The following is a 23,555-nucleotide window of genomic DNA, read 5'->3' as shown; positions in this document are numbered from 1 at the left end:
CATGAGGAGCGACTCCTCCATCCCAGCTGCTGTGGAGAAACACATATCGAATTCAGCTGGCCTACTTGTGCAGCCTAGCCACAACACACTGTACGGGCAAAAGTCATGTGAAAGATTGTTTGTGCTGAAAAAGTTTACACGCTCTTCTGGGAAGACGTTCGACGAGCTCTTGTATTGTGATGGGGTGAATTTGGGTCCATCTGATCACTGATTTTGGACCTGAGTGTTCTACATTTACATTTACATCTACATCTACAACTAGATCAGTCGGCCCTCGTTTATCGCGGTTAACTGGTTCCAGACCTGACTGTGATAAGTAAATTTAAGTAAGATTCAATATTAATAAATGGAATATTTTCATAGGCATAGAAAACCTGTGCACAAGCTTCTAAATATGATTTTTCACATTATTAGAGCCCTCTAGACATAAACCAACACCCCTATAGTCACCTTTACACTTGTGCTACCCAATATAGTAGATATAATAACAAAAAAAAGACATATTGGACATACAGTCATGGAAAATATGATTAGACCACCCTTGTTTCTTCAGTTTATGAATTTATTTTAATGTCTGGTACAACTAAAGGTACATTTGTTTGGACAAATATAATGATGATAACAAATATAGCTCATAAGAGTTTAATTTAAGAGCTGATATCTAGCAACTTCCATGGTTTTCTTGATAATAACCAAAATCACTTAAGTTCTTACATGAATATCTATAGCACTGTACTGCCAAAAAATGTAACTCTTATGAGCTATTTTTGTTGTCATTGTTATATTTGTCCACACGAAGGTACCTTTAGTTTTATCAGGCATTAACATGAACAAGAAACTGACGGAACAAGGGTGGTCTGATTATTTTTTCAATGCCTGTATGAAAAGAACAAAGTATTTAATAAGAATATTGCATCATTCAGATCTAGGATGTGTTATTTGAGTCCTCCTTTTATTTTTTGAGGAGTGTATTTTAGTTCATTTACTCCCATTTAACAATTTTTATGCTTGAGAATGCTAAATTTAGGCCAAGAATAAGTGCAATGTGCTTTAATATGCGTTTTTAAACTAATAATAGGTCGTAGTCAACCACGAAACAGAGATTATTTATGAATGAATGTATTTTTGAAAAAACTAGATCAAGTGAGGGTGCGATGTTTGAACCACAGGGCCGACTGTAGTTCTTCCTCGATCTGTTTGTTTTGGCCCACTACTGTGTTTTCCCCAATTATGCAAAAGTGACTTTTCAATGATGTTCTAAATTGAATGTGTCCTTAGAGCCTGTATATGAGCACTGAATGTGAGAAAAATCTAGCATCTCCCTCGCTTGTTTGCTCCACTTTAGAGAGAAGAGGCCGCTCAAACGCCCAATTTTGTTATATTTTTCATGATATCATGAAGGAAAAACCTCCTTCCTTATTGACATGATCCTGCCTCTGACCCGCCCCTAGCTAGATGAGCCTGCCCTGTGTATACCCACCACTTTGTACCAAAAAAGGCTTCACTACTCATCTTAAAATAAAGCTCTGCCAACTGTCCGTCAGTCAGCTACAAACGTGGCAGCTGTAATTTTGATCATTTTGTTTTTCTCCAGTGAACAGGCAAGCCTAGCATGATGTTGCTATGCAAATGTGATGGTAGTGTTAGCACCGTAGCTCACGTAGCTATGCTAGTGTTAAACATGTGTGTCCTCTTGTCCCATTCCTTAATGTTACTACGTTGTTCGTCAGGGGTGTCCAAAGGCCCGCGGCGCATTCTAGAAATATAATTTAACAAGAAAACTATAAAAAAAGGAAAAATCAGCAGTAATTTTACAAGAATAAAGTCAAAATACTATTAAGAGAAAAAAGTTGTGATCTGATAAGAAAAAGAAGTCTGGAACCAAATAACCGATAAATGAGGGATGATTGTTTTTATTTTGGGTGCTTTGGGTGGAATGAGGACGATTCCTGTCGTTGGCAGGCAGATGTCTCACTCCACTGCATCTTAACGACTGTCGTTTTGCACCAAAAAAAGTGAAACCAGTCTTGGTTGGGGCGTACCCCAACGTGAGAGAATAAATTCTTGGATCTTGGACCATCCCCTCAGTTTAGAGCTGTCCTATCTAGTCTGTGAGCATGAGTTGATGAAGCCTGCTTGGATGAGAGGCAAAACGTTTTCTAACAGTCCAGTTGTGCAAACATTTCAGGCAAACACAACTGTGGTGTGGGCCGCGGTGAAATCGAGTTTGACCCAAATGCATGGATGAATCTAAAGCAAACGTCGTTTCAGGATACAACGTTTTTTTCCAAGACCTGTTAGTTATTAGTGACTAGTGGGATGAGTCACTTTGTTTCTTTGTCACTCATGTGTTTTTTTTTTTATTTTTTTACTCCCACATCCCATCAGTCAGCCACGACATCTTTGCCAGGATGTCCTTGACATTTCCGTCGCTTGTCACTGCTCTTATCGCTCACTCTTTTAAGGTCCGAGTATTAAAAATTGCCACACTTTTACTTCTTCTTGGACTAAGAGGGAAGGCGAGGCATGCTTTGTAAAAAAGGTCGATAGCGCTGATAAAGCTGAAATTAAAATGGAGCGAAATAACTTTTTAGCACGATGATGGCTATCGATGTGGACGCTGTTTGATAACCTTGCAAAAGTCATTGTCCTCCATCCACATTCCAAATGCATATTTAGCACACTTCTTTTTTTTTTTACAACAATGACAAAAGGACATTTATCTCGGCAACTACAAAGTGTTTTTTCATGCGCGGTGGTGATACCTGCATGGTGGACACCTGTCCCTCCAATCGCCCAGCTAGTATGCACAGTGTGGTGCTGTGGCGCTGCTCCACGGGGCACGCATGAGCCCCGGTGGGGGTGATCTTGTCATTGCGTCTAATCACTGATTAAACATATACTGTACATGGAAATGAGACAACATGTTTCTTTATTACACATCCAAATTACCACAGCATTAACCTGCAGGCCAAAGAGCTATTTAGAAATACATCAATTATGTCACTGCCTGTACTCATCAGCATATAGATGGGGGCAGGGGGGTGAAGGTGGAAAAGCTGCACTTAGTACACCTACACAAACTTATATGTTATTACAGTGATACAGTGATATGTCACTATATATGTACTATACTTTTTTCCGTCACATTGTATGGCACTCACAGAAATACTACCCAGATTTTTGTTGCTTACGTGTGAAATCGTGATTGCCCCCTAAACCTAATATAACTGGTTGGGCCACCCTTAGCAGCCTCAGCTGCAATCAAGCATTTGTGATAACTTGCAATGAGTCTCTTACAGCGCTGTGGAGGAATTTTGGCCCACTCATCTTTGCAGAATTGTTGTAATTTAGCCGCACTGGAGGGTTTTCCAGCATGAACCACCTTTTTAAGGTCATGCCACAGCATATCAATAGGATTCAGGTCAAGACTTGGACTAGGCCACTCCAAAGTCTTCATTTTGTTTTTCTTCAGCCATTCAGAGGTGGACTTGCTGGTGTGTTTTGGATCATTGTCCTGCTGCAGAACCCAAGTTGGTTTCAGCTTGAGATCACAAACAGGTGGCCGGATATTCTCCTTTTTGGTAGACAGCAGAATTCATGGTTCCATTTATCACAGCAAGTGTTCCACGTCCTGAAGCAGCAAAACAGCCCCAGACCATCACACTACCACCACCATGTTTTACTGTTGGTATGATGTTCTTTTTCTGAAATGCGGCATTACTTTTACACCAGATGTAATGGGACATGGAGTATTTTCCCAAAGGTCTTGGGGATCATTAAGATGTTTTCCGGCAAAATTGAGACAAGCCTTCATGTACTTTTTGTTCAGCAGTGGTTTTTGTCTTAGAACTCTGCCATGAAGGCCATTTTTGGACAGTGTCTTTCCATGGTGGAGTCAAGAACACTGATCTTAACTGAGGCAAGTGAGGCCTGCAGTTCTTTGGATGTTGTTGTGGGGTCTTTTGTGACCTCTTGGATCAGTCATCGCTGCGCTGTTGGGGTAATTTTGGTTGGCTGGCCACTCCTGGGAAGGTTCATCACTGTTCCATGTTTTCGCCATTTGTGGGTAATGGCTCTCACTGTGGTTCGCTGGAGTCCCAAAGCTTTACAAATGGCTTTATAACCTTTTCCAGACTGATAGATCTCAGTCTCAGTTAAGTTGTTTTAACCATCACTTTTTCACACAGGGCCATGTAGGTTTGGATTTTTTTTAATATTAGTATTTTTTTTATATACTATATATATATATATATATATATAATAGTTATATAATTGTATTGTTTAATTACTTTCCCCATCAAATATTTAATCTATGGGGCAGTTATCAGTCATATAAACATTTTTTATATACATTTTAATGTAGGGACGACCAAAGTGTGGCACGGGGCCATTTAGCCTATGGCTGTTTTTAATTAGCCCTCAGTACGTTCTAAAAATACAATTAACCAAGAAAACTAAAAAAAACAACAATATAAGTGAAAAAAGGACAATTTTTTCCAGTAATATTACAAGAATAAAAAAAAAATATTAAGAGAGTAAAGTCATGATATTAAGACAAATACTGTAAGCATAAGGTTTAGGTTCCAGCATACGCCCGTGACCCTAGTGACGATAAGCGCATAGAAAATGGATGGATGGATAAGCATAAGGTTGAAAAATGAAGGGAAAAAAAGTCTTACACAGTATATGAGAAACTGTCGTGCCTGCCACCTGTCACTCCTGGTGCCAAGCCCTCATTATGGAAGTCCCTCCCCCTGCCTGATTCTGCGTAGGTGTTCCTCATCTCCTCTGATTACCTGCTCCCGATTTTATACTCTCTGGTCCCTCCTGTTCTCTGCAAGTTTGTTGTACTCCCATGTCATGTCCTAGCATTTCTAGTTTTTGCTCTGCCTGGATTTTGAACTCTTCTTCTACCTTTGCCTTACTGGACTGACATCTTGTGTACCGACCCATGCCCACATATTATACCTTACCTTGAGAACTGTCTGCCAACTCTGCCTTTGAGTCCACCTCCTCACGTCAAGTCATGACTGAAACAAACAAAAAAAGTTGGAAAACAGTTATATAATATTATGATAATAAAGGCATAATATTATGAGAATAAAGTCATAATATTACGAGAAAAAATGTACAAGAAGAAAGCTGAAATATTTGTCAAAATAACAAAAATAGCAAAATATGCTTTGACACCGACAGCACAAAGCTGAGATGCAGGCTGCTTTTATCTTTTTTTCAGCCTTAGGAATCATCATTAATACATTTATTATAACGATGTATCAGTTGTTAAATGTTAAGTTTGGACGGCCACACATAGATTTAGCACTACCTATTTGCCTTTGCTCATAAACACATTGAAACACACCTGGTCTGCCAGAGAACAAGAAAACGGCGCAGGAGGGATGGGTGTTGTCGCTATATTTAGCGAGTAATCAGACGCCTCTAGTTACTCAAAAAAGTGGCCGGTGACAAATCTTTTGGTGACTCTGACATGAAAGCACGTATTGCTCTTCTCAATGAGCGGCGAGTGCGGCTGTTGGCCCCTCTAAAAGCACTCAGACATATTTCTTTGCGTTTGTGTGAAGCACACTTTAAAAACAGCAGAGGGCACAATGTTAAGTACAGTTTGGAAGATTCCAGAGAAACTTTTCAACCCTAATGAAGTCATTATTTATCTGCGAGACTATCAGAAGCTGGAGGCTTCCAATGTGAAGCGTTTAGCGGGATAAACGCATCACACGGCGCTCGGCCAAGCCTAAGAATAGTTGACCTTTTCTGCATTCACGCCTTCGCGCTGCTCTCTTTTTCAAATACGGCATTAGTCACAACGCCGCCATCCATCCATCCTCCTTGCCGTCATTTCTCCATATGATCTCTTCTTCCTCTGGCAGAGGATAAGTGGAGAGCCAGTGAAGGTCAGCAAGCAACAGCTCTCTCTCTCTCTCTCTCTCTCCCTCTCTCTCTCTTTCGCTCTCTCTGCTTGCGCTCTTTATCCCGCTCCATTTTTTTCATTGCCGCTCAGGCGATTGAACATTTATTCTCCCTTCAGCTCTTTTTCACTCTATTTCCTTCATGTTCTCTCATGTCTCTCCGGCTGGCTTTGTCATCTTCATACTCTGCCCTCTATTTCCCTGTTTGACTCTTTTGGCCAGTGTTGCACCTCATTGCGCGCGCGCACACACACACACCTGATATCCCCACCTCTGACTCAGGTGGTCTCACACACACACAACTACTGAATCAAATGTAGTTACTTGAGACAATTATGATTCAATGCTTGAGACATTAAAAACTAAGGTTTGAGATTAATCACAGGGATTAACTCAGATTAATCACGATGAATACACCATTTGGTGGAGGCAAAAAAGACTCACGCAGAAGACAATATAGTATGTGTGTCAGTCAGTGTGTGCTGCGTGTGTGTTAATTGCATTAAACTGTTTCATCAAATTAATCACGCAAATTAATTCATCTGGAATTAACGCATTCATTTTGACAGCCTACTTTATAATGTCCTAATTGTTAAAGGTGCCATTTTTCTCTCCATAACGTATTCAATATTTCTTATTGAGCACACAGTAAGTTATGAAAGGAACGTACAAAAGTTAAAGCTCCTATTCGATTAATCGCTCTGGTCTACAAAAGCAAAAAAACGCCAAGGTCTCGGGTAAAAATACACTGACATTAACAGCTGTGACTGTAGGGAACCTCCTGATGTAGTTGTTCATGAACTCTGAAACGATTCAGTAACTTTAAATCGATTCAGTAACTTTTTAGCCAAAAATTCAACCAGTGTGACTGTGAAATGAATACCTGGATACTGGACAGTGCAGGTGAAGTTTCCTAGATTCCTGTTGTTTTTTGTAAGGGAATCAGGTATAAATTAATTACGGATATAAACAAACAAGTAAACAGCAATTAATGGCAAATAAATTCACATTTTATTTGAATAAAGTGCAGCCAACACTTCAGGTTGAATTAACAGGAGGTTAACCTTTTCTGCTCTCATTTTCAATATTGCATACATTTTCAATAAAAGTACAGTAAGTGCAACCAACATTTCAGCAGTAGCTTTATCTGCTACTTCTGCTTTTGTTTTTCAACATAAAAATAATACAATATTAATATCAAAATAAAGTGAAACCAACATCTTCAGGTTGAATTAAAAGTAGGTTTACATGCTACTTTTGCTGATTTTCAAAATAAATACCTTGCGTAGGAATGTTACAAAATTTGGAAATATGTCAAATCAAGTCTGTGTGATTAATTGTATCTGATAAAATATGACTTGAACTTTCAATTGATACTTCATTCACTTCTCTACCCCAAGTATTAAAGAAGTTAGAGCAAATTTCATACCAGGAAATAGTGCCTTTGGTTCCCATTGCTTTAACATTGAGTCAGGATGGGCTGAGCACTCAGTGCAGCAGTTGGATTAGTTTCCAAATTTTTACAAATTCTGGGCCAAAATGGAGATATTTTGCATCAGATTTGAATTAAATTTCATCTGCAGAAAGATATTAAAATGAATTTATATCCTGCATATCTTTTATCTTGTCCTGAAGCTCCGATTTATGAGTTTGAAACGACTTAAGGACTTAACTTTCGAAGCACTCGTTTGACTCGGTGTGGTCCAACACTCAGTACAAATGTAATACGAAATTGAAGAGGAAGAAGTAATCAACTCACCAAACATGTATACAAATGAAAATACACCTGATATCATATGAAAAAGTTGCATTTTCACAGACATACCCACGGTCTCTCCTCATCGAGCGCACACGCAGGGATTGATTCCGCCTTTACATGACGTCATCCGTGCGCCCTACTCAACAGGCATGACTAATCAACTTATGCCAAATCAAACTGTTACACAAGTAATGTTTAACATCTTCATTAAATTTGCTAAAAAAACACATTCATTTAAAGCCTGCTAAAATCCAACGCTTTATTTTCTAGTATCGATGCAATCAGTTGATTACCTTTTAAACAATGTTAGATTGACATATGTCATCTGGAATGGCAACTTGCTGAACACAGATCGATGTAGTTGTATCATAGCAATATAAATTGATACATCGATGTAGTGGATGAATCATCCATCCAATATTTTTGTATGCCGCTTATCCTCACTAGGGTCGCGGGGGTATGCTGGAGCCTATCTGACTTCGGGTACACCCTGGACTGGCCGCCAGCCAATCGCAGGGCACATACACTCCTGATCAAAATCTTAAGACCAGTTGAAAAATTGCTAGAATTTGCATTTTGCATATTTGGATCTCAATGAGGTTTTAAGGAGAGCTACAATTTTCAAAAACAAGAAGGGGGAGTGAGACAAATTGTTGAAAACAACAATTCAACTGAAATAGGCTGTTTATCAGCTGATCAAACGTCTAAGACCACAGGCTATAAAAGCCCAAATCTGCTCAAAATGTTCCTTTTCTGTCAGGCATTCACACTGTCATGCCCTCCTGATGGCTAAAGCTAAGAAGCTTTCTTTTTTTCAATGTGGTCGGATTGTCGAGCTGCATAAGCAAGGCCTCTCTCAGTGTGCCATTGCTGCTGAGGTTGGGAGCAGTGAGACAGTCATTCTAAATTTTTTGAAAGTTCCTGAGCATTATGGAACAAAAAAGTCAAGTGGTAGACTCCCAAAAAATCACACCTGCGCTGAGCCACAGGATCCAATTGGCTGTCCATCAAGACACAGGGCGGTCTTCCACCCAAATTAAGGCCCTTACTGGTGCCGACTGCAGCGCAATAACCATCAGACGGCATCTGGGGGAAAAGGGTTTAAAAAACAAAACCAATTCAAAGACCTTGTCTCCTTCAACGCCACAAAACTGCCCGTTTAGACTTTGCCAGGGAGCATCAAACATGGGACATTGAAAGGTGGAAACAAGTTTTATTCTCTGATGAGAAAAAATGTAACCTTGATGGTCCAGATGGCTTCCAACGTTACTGGCATGACAAGGAGATCCCACCTGAGATGTTTTCTACCCGGCACAGTGGAGGGGGGTCCATCATGGTCTGGGGTGCTTTTTCATTCACTGGAACACTGGAGCTTCAGGTGGTGCAGGGTCGTCAAACGGCGGATGCTTACATGCAGATGTTGCAGCGGGCATCCCTCATGACTGAGGGCCCTAGTCTGTGTGTTAACAGCTGGGTTGTTCAGCAGGACAACGCTGCAGTTCACAATGCTCGCTTGACCAGGGACTTCTTCAGGGAGAATAACATCATTCTTTTGGACCATCCTGCATGTTCCCCTCATTTAAATCCCATAGAGAACATTTGGGGATGGATGGCAAGGGAAGTTTATAAAAATTGCCATGAGTTCCAGACAGTTGATGCCCTTGGTGAAGCCATCTTCACCACTTGGAGCAATGTTCCCACTAGCCTCCTGGAAACACTCGCATCAAGCATGCCCAAACCAATTTTTGAAGTGATTAACAAGAACGGTGGAGCTACTCATTACTGAGTCCTGCTGAGAACATTTTTTGTTCTGGTTTGGAGAGTTTTTTGTTATTTCTTGAGCAATGATCTTAAACCTTTGATCAGCTGATAAGCAGCCTATTTCAGTTTAATTGTTGTTTTCAATAAATTACTTTTTCAAAATGCTTTTTGTCTCACTCCCCCTTCTTGTTTTTGCATATTGTAGCTCTAATTAAAACCTCATTAAGATCCAAATGTGTAAAATGCAAATTCTAGAAATTTTTCAACTGGTCTTGAGATTATAGACAAGCAATCATTCACACCTCTGGACAATTTAGAGTCACCAATTAACCTAACATGCATGTTTCTGGTATGTGGGAGGAAACCGGGGTACCCGGAGAAAACCCACACACGCGGATAACATACAAATTCCACACAGAGATGCCCAAGCGGAGATTGGAACCCAGGTCTTCCCGATCTCTTGACTGTGTGGCCAACATACTAACCACTCAGCCACCGTGCGGCCCTGCATGAACCATTACACCCCTAATATATATACAGTATATAACCGGTTTAATTATCCTCTCTCCAATTAGCGGCTGCTTCCAATTACCCTCATGTCAGCAAGAGCACAGATCCCGGCGGTAGCTACAAGTCAACACGGTGGGGTGATAGTGAGCAGATCGGCCCCGAAATGTGGCAGACAGTGACAAAGAATGATGGAGGTGACCTGACGGCTTTCACACAGGAAGGAAAGAGGAGACAGGAAGAAGAAGCGTGCCGAGACAAAAAGGAGGGAAATGTGAGGTGACAGTTTGGGAAAGTTCTGTAAGGAGAGTTGGTGGTGAGCATTATCGTAAATACAAAACGCTTTTATACTGGATTGGAAATCAACTCAAGCAGGCGAGGAGTGTACGTGTAGATAATCATATCTACCATCTTTCCTCCATCCTTCATCTCCATGTTCAGACCTTTGACCTCACTGGTACCTGAGTGCACTTTCATGGAAAGCTTTAGCAGCCATCAGTGAAAGGGAACGTGGCCAACTCGTCTACTTTCCTGTCTATGGACATGCTTTTGAAAATAAAAAATGAAACACAGACCACTTATATAGGCTAGCTACCGCACAACACCTCTTACTGTCTTTTTAAAGCAACACACACATCATTCATTCAGTTTTAAAAATGTCACGACTCCACTTATACTTCAGCAGTCCTGCAGTCACAGCAAGCTGGATCAACAGAACTGATACGATTCTTTTGCAGTCACTTGTTGCTAGGTAGACATCTTGGCACTTGACCAAAAAAAAAAAAAAGTTCTTATGGCAAATTCAGAGCTAAAAAAACCCCCTACAAAATGTATACTTAAAATAACAAAATAATGTACTTCAGTGGAATACATTAATCTTGCAGTTTTAAATGTAGAATGAATTATAGGCAGAAATGTTTGAAGAAATATAAGTCAATTAATTTAAATCATTTATTTACTTTCATTTCACAATTCTGTACTGTGTACAACAAATAAATAAAACAATAATAAATAAAAAATAAAATAATAATAATTTATTTAGTAAGATTAAATAAAACAAATACATAAAATAAAAAAATAAACTGCCTAAAATAAATAAAATTAAAATAATTGCCTTATATGCACTACATTATTTTTGCAATTAACTAAGCCCTCTGTATTAAATATTAAATTAATTATGGCAAGAAATACTTGGCAGAATTTGTGGCTTGCAACCATGTTTGGCCCAATGAATAAAAATGAATTATTTAATAGTAAAAAAAATATATTAAAATTGCTTATTTAGATAGTGTGCATGTGTTACGTACTTTGTATTCCAATTTTTCAAAAAGTCAGGGAAAAAAATTGCTTGCCAGAATTATTTGTATCCCAAACCTCATTTAAAAAAATATATCATCAAAATGTATCAAAACTAGGAAGTACTGTAGGCAAAAACAGCGCCAAATGGTAGGTGCTCCACTTCCTGTCTGCATGTAATTCCCTTCCTCTTTCCCGTCTCCTGCCTCCTCTCACGTCTCTCCTCATTGTTGACAGCGTTAAAAATTCTTTTTGGAGATTCAGTTGAGCATGGGTGGATGGGGGGGGGGGGCAATGATGAGGATGACAATTAGCAATGCTGCTAATGAGAGATGAAGTTAGATGAGCAGATAAAAAGGGGTGGAAAAAAAACGCTTCCGCTGCTCTTCGCTGATGGCTCTGTCAGATAGACTGGAGAAGCACAGCGGGCGACAACTCTCTTCATAACACACTGCAGTCACACTAATGAATATATGCGCAGTATGCTAATGATGCTATGTCATTGAGGCAGAATGAAAAGGGCAAGCAGAGCACACAGCGGAACATGCATGACCTCTGACCGCCTACGTGAAGTGTCATACAACATGTATGAGACTATAAATACAAGTGGAGACACTGCATTTCTGTTCAAGGTGCCACAGTAGTGTACTGGAAGCGTCCAAAATGTAGCCTTGACGCTGCTGGGATTTACACAGTTTAAAAGTGCTTTTCGTAAGCCCTAATGGGAACACAGCATTTTGTGTCTGTCGCTTTAATGCTAATGAGCTGTGTTTGTCCCACAGTGTTTGTCCAAGAAGCGCTATTGTGTGCTTTCTCCACTTTTCACATATACACTGTAACTCTGCACTTGTAACACAACGTAGTAGATGTTATCTAGTACATACAACAACGTAACATGAAGGAGTGGCACGAGAGGACACAAACGTTAGCAACACTAGCTTAGTTAGCTGGGTGAGCTAAAGTGCTAACATTGCAGTCATATTTTAACAGCAACATCGTGCTCACATAATGATCAAACTTACAGTTCCCACATCTGCAGCTGACTGACTGATAGCTGGCGGAGCTCCAGGTTATATTTTAACATGTGTAGCAAACTTTTTTTGCAAAGTTGTTCTCCGTGAAGTGGTACATACACAGGGTTGGGCTTACCTAGCTAGGGGCGGGTCAGAGGTCCTCCTTAGTAGCACTGCATTAGAGGTTTACAATAATGTTTCACATACAACTTATTGACCATTTATTTCAAAATTTCTTTCCAAATTGTTTTTTTAATTAAAAAAAAAAAAATCAAAATGTCCATGAAAAAGAAGGTTTTTCCTTCATGTCATTAAAAGTCACAACTTATTATTATTTTATTCTGAATTCCAAAGATTAAAATTAATTTAATTTTATTGGCATATTATTATTAGATTTGGTTAGGTTACTCCTACATTTTTGAACATTTTATTTATTATTATTGTACTTATTTTGATTTAGCAAGCCTGGATAAATAGCAGGGTTGTGTCAGGAAGTACATCCAGCAGAAAAACAAAGCCAAATCAAATGCAGACAAGCAGAAAAAGACAAAAAGTTATTTAAATTTATGTGTCTACCATATGGAGTTTTGTGTTCGTAAGGGTGCATGACAGCTGACATTGGGCCAAAAATATCATCTAGTTTCAAGTTTGACTAAATTACGGGAATTCTCATTGGGTCGGAGTTTTATGCAAATTCACCAACTTGACCACTAGGTGGTGCTCCAATTGTGTTTTCCTATTTTTTGCGTATTGGAACGCATGAGAAGAAGCTATACAGTGTAAGATGTAAGGAAAACACCAGAACCAAAGCTCTCCCTCCCCTTGTGGATGTTAATCTTTCCTGTCGTTCTTCCAGATGAAGGCCAGACCGTTTGCCACAACCCCCCCGAGCTGGCGGGCCGGCGGCTGGCTGAGGTGGGCATGCAGCTGCGGGTGGACTGCCACCAAGGCCTGGGCTACTGGGACTACCTCTTCTTCATCGCCATCGGCTTCGTCATCTTCTCGGCGGGCACCGTGTCGGCCTGGGTGATGGGCGTGCTCATGGTGCTGTACGAGCGCTACAGCAAGCGCAGGAGCGAGGAGCTGGACAGCGACGATGAGGATGACAGGGGAGGAGGAGGAGGAGGGAACAAGGGCAACGGGGACGTGAGCAAGCCTGGCATGCAGGTTTGAATGGACCAATGACCCGAGACCAAAGACTCTGCAAATGCTACACATTTAGATACTGCAGCTACGCTCCTCAACACATTAGACTGAGTGTGTGCGTGTGTGTGTGTGTGTGTGTGTGTGTGTGTGTGTGTATGAGATGAGGAAGAGTGACGGACGACTTTAAGGAAGACTAACTGTATGCCTTCAACTTGGGAATAGGAAATAACCCATGAGAGTATTGACAGCAATAAGTTACTCCGCCCCCCAACACACACACACGTCTCCTGAGAAACATGCTATTTTGGAGCTCCTTTAGCACTTTAGCACTTTAAAATTTCATTTCATTTCAGTTTTTATGCAAATTCTTGATAACGTTCTTTTGTTATACATTCAAAAAGTCAACAAGCTCCTTTTGAAACAAACTGCACTGTTGATTTATTTTGTTCACTTTTCATATTTAATTACATTTCTAATGTCCATTCTTGACCCCTTTTTAGGCTATTTCAATGTTCAATTTTAGTGCGGATTTTGACGTTTCCTTTAAAAAAGCAACATGCCCCTTTCTACTGAAAACTGCAGTGTTGACATACAGTGTTTCCTCGCCTATCGCGGTTCACCTTTCGCAGATTCACTGTTTCGTGGACTTTTTTTGTGCTTTTTTTTTTATTACAGCGTATAAACGCTGTTACAGGCCGAGCCTGGCCCTTTAAGAAGAATTACATTCTGGGAAGTTGGTGTCTCTCTCTTGTCTGTCTGCACGGCCCATTGTCTTGATTGGCTGTAGCCCATTGTCAATCAATTTCTTTTGAGCCGTCCTGCCATGTCTCCTGTGTCATCGCTAGCTTGTTGCTTGCTAGCTTGTAAATGAATCCTCGGTTCTTCTGCATATGTTTTAACAAGGATACAAAAACGCTACAGTACAGCGGAACGGCGCCAGCACGAAAAGGCACGGTCACAGGAGTGAAATATGCGTGAGTGACTTAATACTCTGTTGTGTTGATCATTAAGGTTGATCATTCAAATTCAAACAGAGTTTTTTTTTTTGAGTGTTTAAACAACATAGAAATGTGAGAAAGTGTTATTGCCTGTCTGAGAAAAGCGTATAAAGTGTATGGTGAGGGGTTTTACAGCCTTAAAACATTTATAATAATTGTAAAAAAAAAAAAAAAAAAATGAAGTTGTCTACTTAGCGGATTTCACTTATTCAGGGCTATTTTAAGAACCTATCCCCCGCGATAAACGAGGGAACACTATATTTTGCAATTTTGCATGTGTAGTGCCCTAAATTAACTTAAATTCAATTAAACACCCCTTTCACCATTTATTTGATTTGATTTTTTATTTAATTTACATATTTTTTCATCATTTTTTCATATTTTGCATCACTGAGGCAAAATATGGCGTGTTCTGCAAATTATTACTGTGTTGCTGCAAGAGTTTGTGCAAAAACACAAATCACACTTTGACTTAGCCTGCATGTATGCTATTTGCTGCAAAAACGTACGCCCTGCCCACACGGGAACCCTCCTGAGATTTTTTCTTTAGTAGAGATTTAGATAGATTTTTTTTGTAGAGCAGTAAAGTATAGTGCTCGATTCTTTTGTTCAGTATCCTACTAAATTCTCATTACAGTACATTGCACACAAACAGGTTTTTTTACACTGTCGATGCTGTTTACTCGCTGCCATTGCTTCCAATTTAAGAACAAATCCTCAGTAAAAAGGTATGGTGCAGGTATTATTAGCATCACACACACATGCGCACGCACACCCACACACACACTGGGGGTCAGAGAGTGTGATGCCTTACTGCTGCTACAGTGAAAATGCTACAAATTCCAACATTAAGATGTGATTTCCCCTCACATGCCTTAAGGCGACTCACTAGCAAACAGTCAGTAATGTCTCCTGTAAACACCAGGAGCAAAATACAGTTTTTGTCTTATCTGAATGTAAAGAAAAAAGGATATATCTATTAAACTCACGGAATGGAGATATGTTTCTCCTGCTTCTAAGAACATGTGGAGCGGAGTTTGAAGGCTCTTTCTGTTGGATTATTAGTAGCACTGCATTAGAGGTTTACAATAATGTTTCACATACAACTTATTGACCATTTATTTCAAAATTTCTTTCCAAATTGTTTTTTTAATTAAAAAAAAAAATCAAAATGCCTCTTTCTATACAAACAGTGTTTTTTTTTTAAACATTTTTAAATTCCTTTGATTTTGATCATACAAGCAATTCAAGTCATTGTACTTTCCCCTTGCAAACGTGATTAAATAAATAAGCAATATGTATCATTTCTGTAGAAATTGTAGATTATTTTATTTTACATTTTAGGAAATTTCGTTTTTTTATTACATTTTCCATCCATCTTCTACCGCTTATGCAAGGTCGGGTCACAGGGGCAGCAGCCTAAGCAGGGAAGCCGAGACTTCCATCTCCCCGGCTACTCCGTCCAGCTCCTCCCGTCGGATCCCGAGGCGTTCCCAGGCCAGTTGAGGGAGACGTAATCTCTCCAACGTGTCCTGGGTCTTCCCCGAGGCCTCCTACCGGTCGGACATGCCCTAAACACCTCCCCAGGGAGGCTCCTCTCAATATGGAGGAGCAGCGGTTCTACTCTGAGTTTCTCCCAGATGACAGTGCTTCTCACCTTAGCTCTAAGGGAGAGCCCAGTCACCCTACGGAGAAAACTGATTTCGGCCACTTGTACCTGCAATTTTGTCCTTTCCGTCACTACCCACAGCTCATGACCATAGGTGAGGGTAGGAAAGTAGATTGACCGGTAAACTGAGAACTTTGCCTTTTGCCTCAGCTCCCTTTTCACTACAAGGGCCCGATACAGAGTCCGCACGCAACACTGCAGACGCCGCCCCAATACGCCTGTCAATCTCGCGTTCCATCCTTCCCTCACTCGTGAACCCCGAGGTACTTAAACTCCTCCACTTGGGGCAGGATCTCATCCCCGACCCGGAGACGGTACTCCACCTTTTTCCGGGCAAGAACCACGGACTCAGATCTGGAAGGGCTGATTCACATCCCAGCCGCTGCACACTCGGCTGCGAACCGATCCAGTGAGAGTTCATGGCTCCATGAAGCCAGCAGGACGACATCATCTGCAAAAAGCAAAGACCCAATCCTGCAGTCCCCAAACTGGAACCCCTCAATGCCCTGGCTGCGCCTAGAAATTCTGTCCATAAAAGTAATGAACAGAATCTGTGACAAAGTGCAGCCCTGGCGGAGTCCAACCCTCACTGGAAACGGATCCGACTTATTGCCAAACTCTGACACCAGTCAGAAACGAACAGCCTGAATTAGGTGGTCCGGTACCCCGTATTCCCCGAGTACAACCCACAGGATTGCTACACGGTGGAATGCCTTCTCCAAGTCCAGAAAACACGTGAACTGGTTGGGCAAACTCCCATGCACCCTCAAGGACCCTGCCGAGAGTGTAGAGTTGGCCCCTCCCAATCACGCCTCTCCAGGTCTCACTGTCGCTGCCAACGTAAGCATTGAAGTCCCAGCAGAACAAGGCCTGTACGTTGGAGCTATATATTGCATTTTATTTTATTTGATCCATTATTGTATTGCATTTTATTTCATTTTACATTTTCCCCTTCCAAAAAAAGCAACATGCTCTTTTCTAGCCAAACTACAACTGACTAAAACAGCAGAATGGTGGGATGATTTTAAAAAGGAAGGAAATGAATTGTAAGAAAAGTAGGGGAAGTTGAATAAGCGCAAACATGCAAACAAAATAGTAACTCAAATCCCCCCCAAAAACATGAATGTAAAGTACATTTGTGGTAAAAAAATATATATATATACAGTATATATATCTGAGTATGCTACCTTTAATGTCATTCCGTGTGTGCAGCTGACACACGGTTATTAAGTTCTACTGGATGCTCCAACCTGTCCTCGTGGAAGAAGTGAATCAGGCTAACGCACGGAGACCACGTCAGGGCGATCGAGTCCGTTGCGTAGCTTAAAAGTGAATCTAAGTGACTGCGAGGCGCGTTTGGCTGACCTCATGTTCTGTGTGCGTGTGCGTGTGCTAAAGTGGGGCACGGTGGTCAAACAGCATTTCCCTGAGTCGCCTGGACGGCTGATCCATGAGTTCATCATCCAAATCAGTCATCGGTCCTGATGTTCCTACCTCCGCCAAGGAGGTGGGTGTATGCTGTCGTTGCCGTTTGTATGACTGCGAGCAAGACTTCACAAAAAAGTACTTAAACAACGCATGTGAAACTTCATGTAGGAGTGGGACACAGGCTAAGGAAAAACCTACTCAATTTTGGCCTGGATCTGGATTGTGGATTTCTAGGAATATTTGTCAGCAATTTCTTCACATTTCCTCTAAATTATCAACGAATGCAGAAATGTTAATTCAGGCCTATGTTGTATAGAATGATAACACAATCAAACCTCAAAGGTTGTCGTCATTACAGGACCTGGACCTCTGATTTGTTCAAATTTAGAAAGAATTTCTCCCACAGGAAATAATGAAAAGAATCAAATCCGGGCAATGTTTTAAGTAGCATTTTAACATCAGTTGAATTTCCGGTTCTGTGTCGATGCTTGTCATCACAGCTTTCTGCCATTTTTGTTGTGGCGGAATTAAAAAGCAAACCAAAAACAAAAAAATCAAACACTTGTCTAGTTAAACCTTATTTGTTTGGTTGAACTATACGACCTCTGAGGTGTTTGGCAATGTCTTATTCATTTTACATTCAAAAAGGAACATCTATGTGAAAGAAATGGTACAGCTGTAGCTGTCCAGCAGACGTAATGGCATAGATCAGAGGTGTCCAAACTTTTTCCACCAAGGGACACATAGTGAAAATGAAAGGATGCAAGGGACACGTGGATGTTGCACAGTAACACGTGTAGATATGCTAAAAAGTTACAGTGTTAAGGAGAATTGCATTGTGGGAAGCTGAGTGTTGTAGTTCTGTGCTTTAGCACGAGGCTGCGGTATCTCGCTAGTCTCTCTCTTCTCTCTGCACCGCCCATTATCTTCTGCGACCTGATTGGCTGTAGACCATTGTCAATCAATCTCCTTTGTGTCGTCTCTTGTGTGGTCATGGCTAGCAAACTAGCTAACCGTATGAGCTGCTTGCTAACCGCTAACTGTAAAGAATAGAAGAAACAGAAGGAGCTGACCGCGTCTGACTCTGAACGCTGTATGGTTGCTAGTTTTCTCCCCGACAAAACCCACAATGAAACGTTCTGCACCCAAAAGGCAGAGGAAGCCAGCACATCACACAAAAGTTGGACTTCTGGACATGCTGAAGGAAGGCAGAAGTTACGTGGCTGTAGGGGGCCATTACAGAATACTGTAAATGAATCTTTTTTTTTTACATTTTCAAAATATTTCAACTTTATTCTTAAATAATCTTAGTAAATGTTGTTTTTGTAATATTATAACTTTATTCCCAAAATATTTTTACTTTATCCCCAACCAAATTTTCCAAAAATTACATTTTTGTTTTGTTTGTTTCTCATCATATTTTTTAATATTCTGCCTTTATTCTCATAAAATTACAGCTGTTTTTCCGTTTCGGCTATTGTTGTTGTTTTTTTTAATTCTCCAGCCATTTCAACTTTCTTTCAATTTTCTTCTCGTAATTACGACTTTATTTTGACTTTTCTTTTGTAACATAAAATTTTTCCGCAACCTAATTTTCCAAAAATCTTTATTTGTGTTTGTTTCTCATATTACAACTTTCAAAAAATAACATTTATTTTCTTTAATGTTTCAACTGCCACTGAGATGACGTTATTTTTTTCACTCCTAATATTATTACTTTTATTCTCTTAAATTTATTGCTGTTTTTTTCCATTTTTGCTGCTGTTTTTTTTTCTTGTTAAGTTATACTTTTAGAATGTGCCGCAGGCCAATGAAAAACATTAGCGGGCAGCAATGGACACCCCTGATGTAGATCGTTCTTAGATTCTTTTTCCTGGCCACTTGTTGTAATATGTGCTAAAAGAACAAGAAAATTTGACCTTTTTACTTAGTTTCAATCATTTTGGCAAGCCAAATTGACCTTTTTTATATAACAATTTCCATAAGTCATTGAGCATGTGTCTAGTGATGATAAAACACTGAGGATATCTGTATTACATGTATGCTAGCATGTCTTTCAAAGCATTCTTACCGCAACCCATAGGGGCCGCCACAGATGTCACGTACACGTCATGGGTTGTCCTGATTTTCTCCCATGACTGCATTTAAACTTGCTTAGATGTCTTAGTCGTCGCAGTGTATAGGGGATATGAAACAAGTTATGGATACACATTCGTTTCTGCCTTTGAATCACCGCTCTGTATTCAATATAAAACCCTGTATGGGGATAGTAAGGACGCAGAAGAGTCATAACAACACATGCTCTTTTTCAATTAGCTGCTGTAATCTGTAGTCCAAATGTGTCAAGCCTGCTGAGGTTCATCATCTTCACCCACACACACGCACGCACACACACTTCCAGTCTCACTCTGTCGCGCGCTTGTGCACACACAAATTGACAACCACGTGCACAGCGAACCTCAAGGGCGCAGTTAAAGTCAGAGCGTCAACATTAGAGCTGCTTGTTTTTCTTGCTCTCTCTCTTGTTATGCATCACCACCTACCCTCCATCTTCGTTCTGACACACACACACACACACACACACATGCAGTATAACGTGGCGAAAGGAGCTCGTGGCAGCTTTTTTTTGTGCGTGGACCAGCCGCAATGTCTTCAAGAGTTGCGCCACCAGAACATTCATGTGTTATTAGAACATTCATGTGTTAAAACGTGAGTCATTATCTCTTCATTTGCACACAAGAGAGCTCATCTGACCTGACAAGAACACAACGTCACTGTCACACACATAAAGCTACTCTATGGAAGCAATGTGACTTAATAATGGCCATCAAAGCCTCCATAATGACTTCCCATTACGAACGGCAACCGCAATAATAAACATATTGCTACATTAGGATTATTGTCTTTGCAAAGGCAGACATTTTTGATACAGCCGTCTTCCATTCGAGGCAGTGTGCAGGTGTACCTAATGAAGTGTCCAATGAGTTACTTAACTGCAGTTATGAAAACTTGACACAGCAGACAAATATTGAGCTGTGCCAAAACAATGAGCTGAACTTTTGTAGACCTATTCACCAATTTAAAAAACAATAACAAATTCAATTAATCATTTTTTAAATGACCGACCCTCATTTAAATTTATAATGTTTTATTACGATTCATTATACAGTTGTCCCTCGTTTATAGCGGTTATTTAGTTCCTACCGTGTTAAATGAATTTCCGCGACAGAGGATTCACTGTTAATAAATGGAATATTTTCATAGTTAGAGCATAGAAAACATGTTTATGACGTTCTAAATATGGTTTTTAACATTGTTAGAGCCCTGTAGGCATGCCTATAATCACCTTTACACTCCTATTATTCATTGTTTACACCACGTTGCAACTCTTATGCTGCAGGGACTAGAGACGGCCAATAGCTAGCGTGCTCACCAGTTAGCCTAAAAATTGATTTCTTCTGAACTTAAATAGCCAAAAAATAACCACTTCCACACATAATGGGAGGACAACTTTTTGCCACTCTATCATGTCAGACATGCCATGGCTGACTTCATGACTTCATGTGATGTAAGGTAATGTCTCAATGTTTTGTGTCATTACTGCCGCCGAGTGACCAGAATACTATAATAGACCGATAATAGACCATAGTCTACCGAAACAGCAATCATGTGTTAATTAATTAATTAATGAAAAAATGCAATATTGCGAGCGTCAATTATATCACTGTTTTTTTTCTTTGTTAAACAATCCCATTAGAACTTTAATCCAATTTATTTTCCTAAATTAAATTAAATTAGATTTTTTAAAATTTTATTATTGTTTTTTTTTTCTTCAACAAACCAAATTAAACTGCAGTTTCATTAACATTTTTGTCATTTCTAGGCGCTTTTAGCACCTTAATTTAATGTAATTCAAACTTTGTTTTATTCCTTAAATTGTACTAGTTTTAATGATTTGCCCTCACACAAACAACATGCTTTATATATAGATTGTAGTTTCAATACATTTTGCTTGCGGAAACATTGAGCACTTTTTAAAAATGTACAATAATTTTATTTAATAACTGCTTTTTCAATTTGGATTTAATTTTAGAAAAACAATCAGCATACTCTTTTACATATAACCTGTATTTTCAGATTCCAAAGTAGTTCAATCTAAATACAGTGTTCCCTCATTTATGACGCGGATACGTTCCCAAAATAGCCCGCAATAAGTGAAATCCACAAAGTAGCCAACTTCGTTTCTTTACAATTCTTATAAATGTTTTAAGGCTGTAAAACCCCTCACCATACACTTTATACACTTTTGTCAGACAGGCAATAACGTTTTCTCACATTTCTATGTTGTTTAAACACTCAAAAAAAAGTTCAAACCTTAGTTTGAATTTGAATGATCAACCTTAATGATCAACACAAGAGTATTAAGTCACTCACGCATATTTCACTCCTGTGACCGTGCCTTTTCGTCCTGGCGCCGTTCCGCTGTACTGTAGCGTTTTTGTATCCTTGTTAAAACATATGCAGAAGAACCGAGGATTCATTTACAAGCTTGCAAGCAAGCAAGGTAGCGATGACACAGGAGACATGGCAGGACGGCACTGAGGAGATTAATTGACAATGGTCTACAGCCAATCAGGACACAGAAAACAATGAGCGGTGCAGACAGACGACAGATAGACACTCAACTTCCCACATTGCAATTCTTCTTAAAGGGCCAGGCCCAGCCTGTAACAGCGTTCATACGCTGTAATGAAAAAAAGGCAGCACAAAAGCAATCCGCGAAACAACTAATCCGCAAAGGGTGAACCACGATCGAGCAAGGGAACACTGTACAAACAATTAAATTAAATAAATACAATGTAATTATATATTATTGTCTTATTTTCTGTCTATTTTTTTATTTCAAGATCTCTAGAGATGCTGTCATGGCTCGCTACAAAAGGTCTTCAAACACAACACAACCAAAAGGTCCTCACTGTGTGTGTGTGTGTGTGTGTATGAGAATGAGTGTGGGACGTATGCAATGTTAATAACATACACGGACATATACTTGCTGATGTTGGTTTCTTTCATCCTTTCCTTGAAATTGTTCTTTAGTTTTGTACACCATGTATCACTGAGCAATAAAGATGTTGACGGATGACGAGTGGAGAAAAAAAAAAAGAGAAAACGTGGATTGAATTCTTACTTTTGTTATTCACTCTGAGAAGATTATTTTAGGATTCTTTTTGTCACTTGTTGCTAGGCAGAATTCGTTGGGCACAATCATTCAACTTTTCGAGGGATCCACTCCAGCAGTAAAAGGACAGGAAGAGTCGTCAGGATCATGAAGTTAGAAAGACAACGCACGAAGGAAATAAATCCAAAAACAGCGGAAGAAAGAAATGAAAACACAACACAACATTTAGCAATTGAATTTGTCATAAAAGCTTTTTTCAGGCCGTCGCCATCTGCAGCGTTTGCTGCTAATGCACAATCTACCACAAGACAGGAAGACAGACAGTTCACTTCAACTACGAGGAACACAAAAGACTGGCGGCATAACAGCATTGCTGGGGATGATGCTTTGTGTGTGTGTGTGTGTGTGTTTGTGTGTGTGATTGTGTGGGTGTAGTGCCTGACTGTGTGTGCGCTGTGTGGTATGATCCCGTTATTTCTCTAAGGGCGATGTTAGCTCCTAAGCATGAAGCCCACATAGACCATCTAATGCAATAAGTCAATAACACACTCTCTCACACACACACACACACACACACCATTGCAACAGCAGCACCAAACCGCCTTCCAGCGCTGATGAGAGTTTGTTCTTCAAGTGTGGAGTATCATGGCTCTCCTCCACATCCTCCATGCAAATGGTCAGCCTCATGTTGTGTTTTAAAGGCGGTGACATGCAAAGACCTAATGGAGTCTTTAATTAAGCCGACCTTGGAGGTCCATGTCCATGTATTGATAGCACGTAGTGTCGTAACTATGTTTTATATCACTTTGGTGTTGTGGAGCATCGTAGTTCCTTTTTACAGCAACAAGCTCTGCTCCAGTCCAGCTTGG

General features: G+C 40.0%; 1 protein-coding gene across 1 annotated transcript in view; it reads left to right on the top strand.

Annotated features, from left to right (window-relative positions):
* The window catches only part of LOC129189135 (leucine-rich repeat-containing protein 52-like), a 29,415-nt gene extending 6,257 nt beyond the window's left edge, over window positions 1-23,158 (top strand). The window contains exon 2 of the mRNA XM_054790507.1: window positions 13,123-23,158. Coding sequence (XP_054646482.1) covers window positions 13,123-13,439 — 317 coding nt within the window. The 3' untranslated portion in view covers window positions 13,440-23,158. The remainder of the gene's footprint in view (window positions 1-13,122) is intronic.
* The last annotated feature ends 397 nt before the right edge of the window (window positions 23,159-23,555 follow it).

The sequence above is a fragment of the Dunckerocampus dactyliophorus genome, chromosome 10 (assembly GCF_027744805.1).
Source record: "Dunckerocampus dactyliophorus isolate RoL2022-P2 chromosome 10, RoL_Ddac_1.1, whole genome shotgun sequence".
In the NCBI taxonomy this organism is placed as follows: Eukaryota; Metazoa; Chordata; class Actinopteri; order Syngnathiformes; family Syngnathidae; genus Dunckerocampus; species Dunckerocampus dactyliophorus.
Note: the sequence above shows the minus strand (reverse complement) of the source record. Positions and strands in the feature narration are given on the sequence as shown.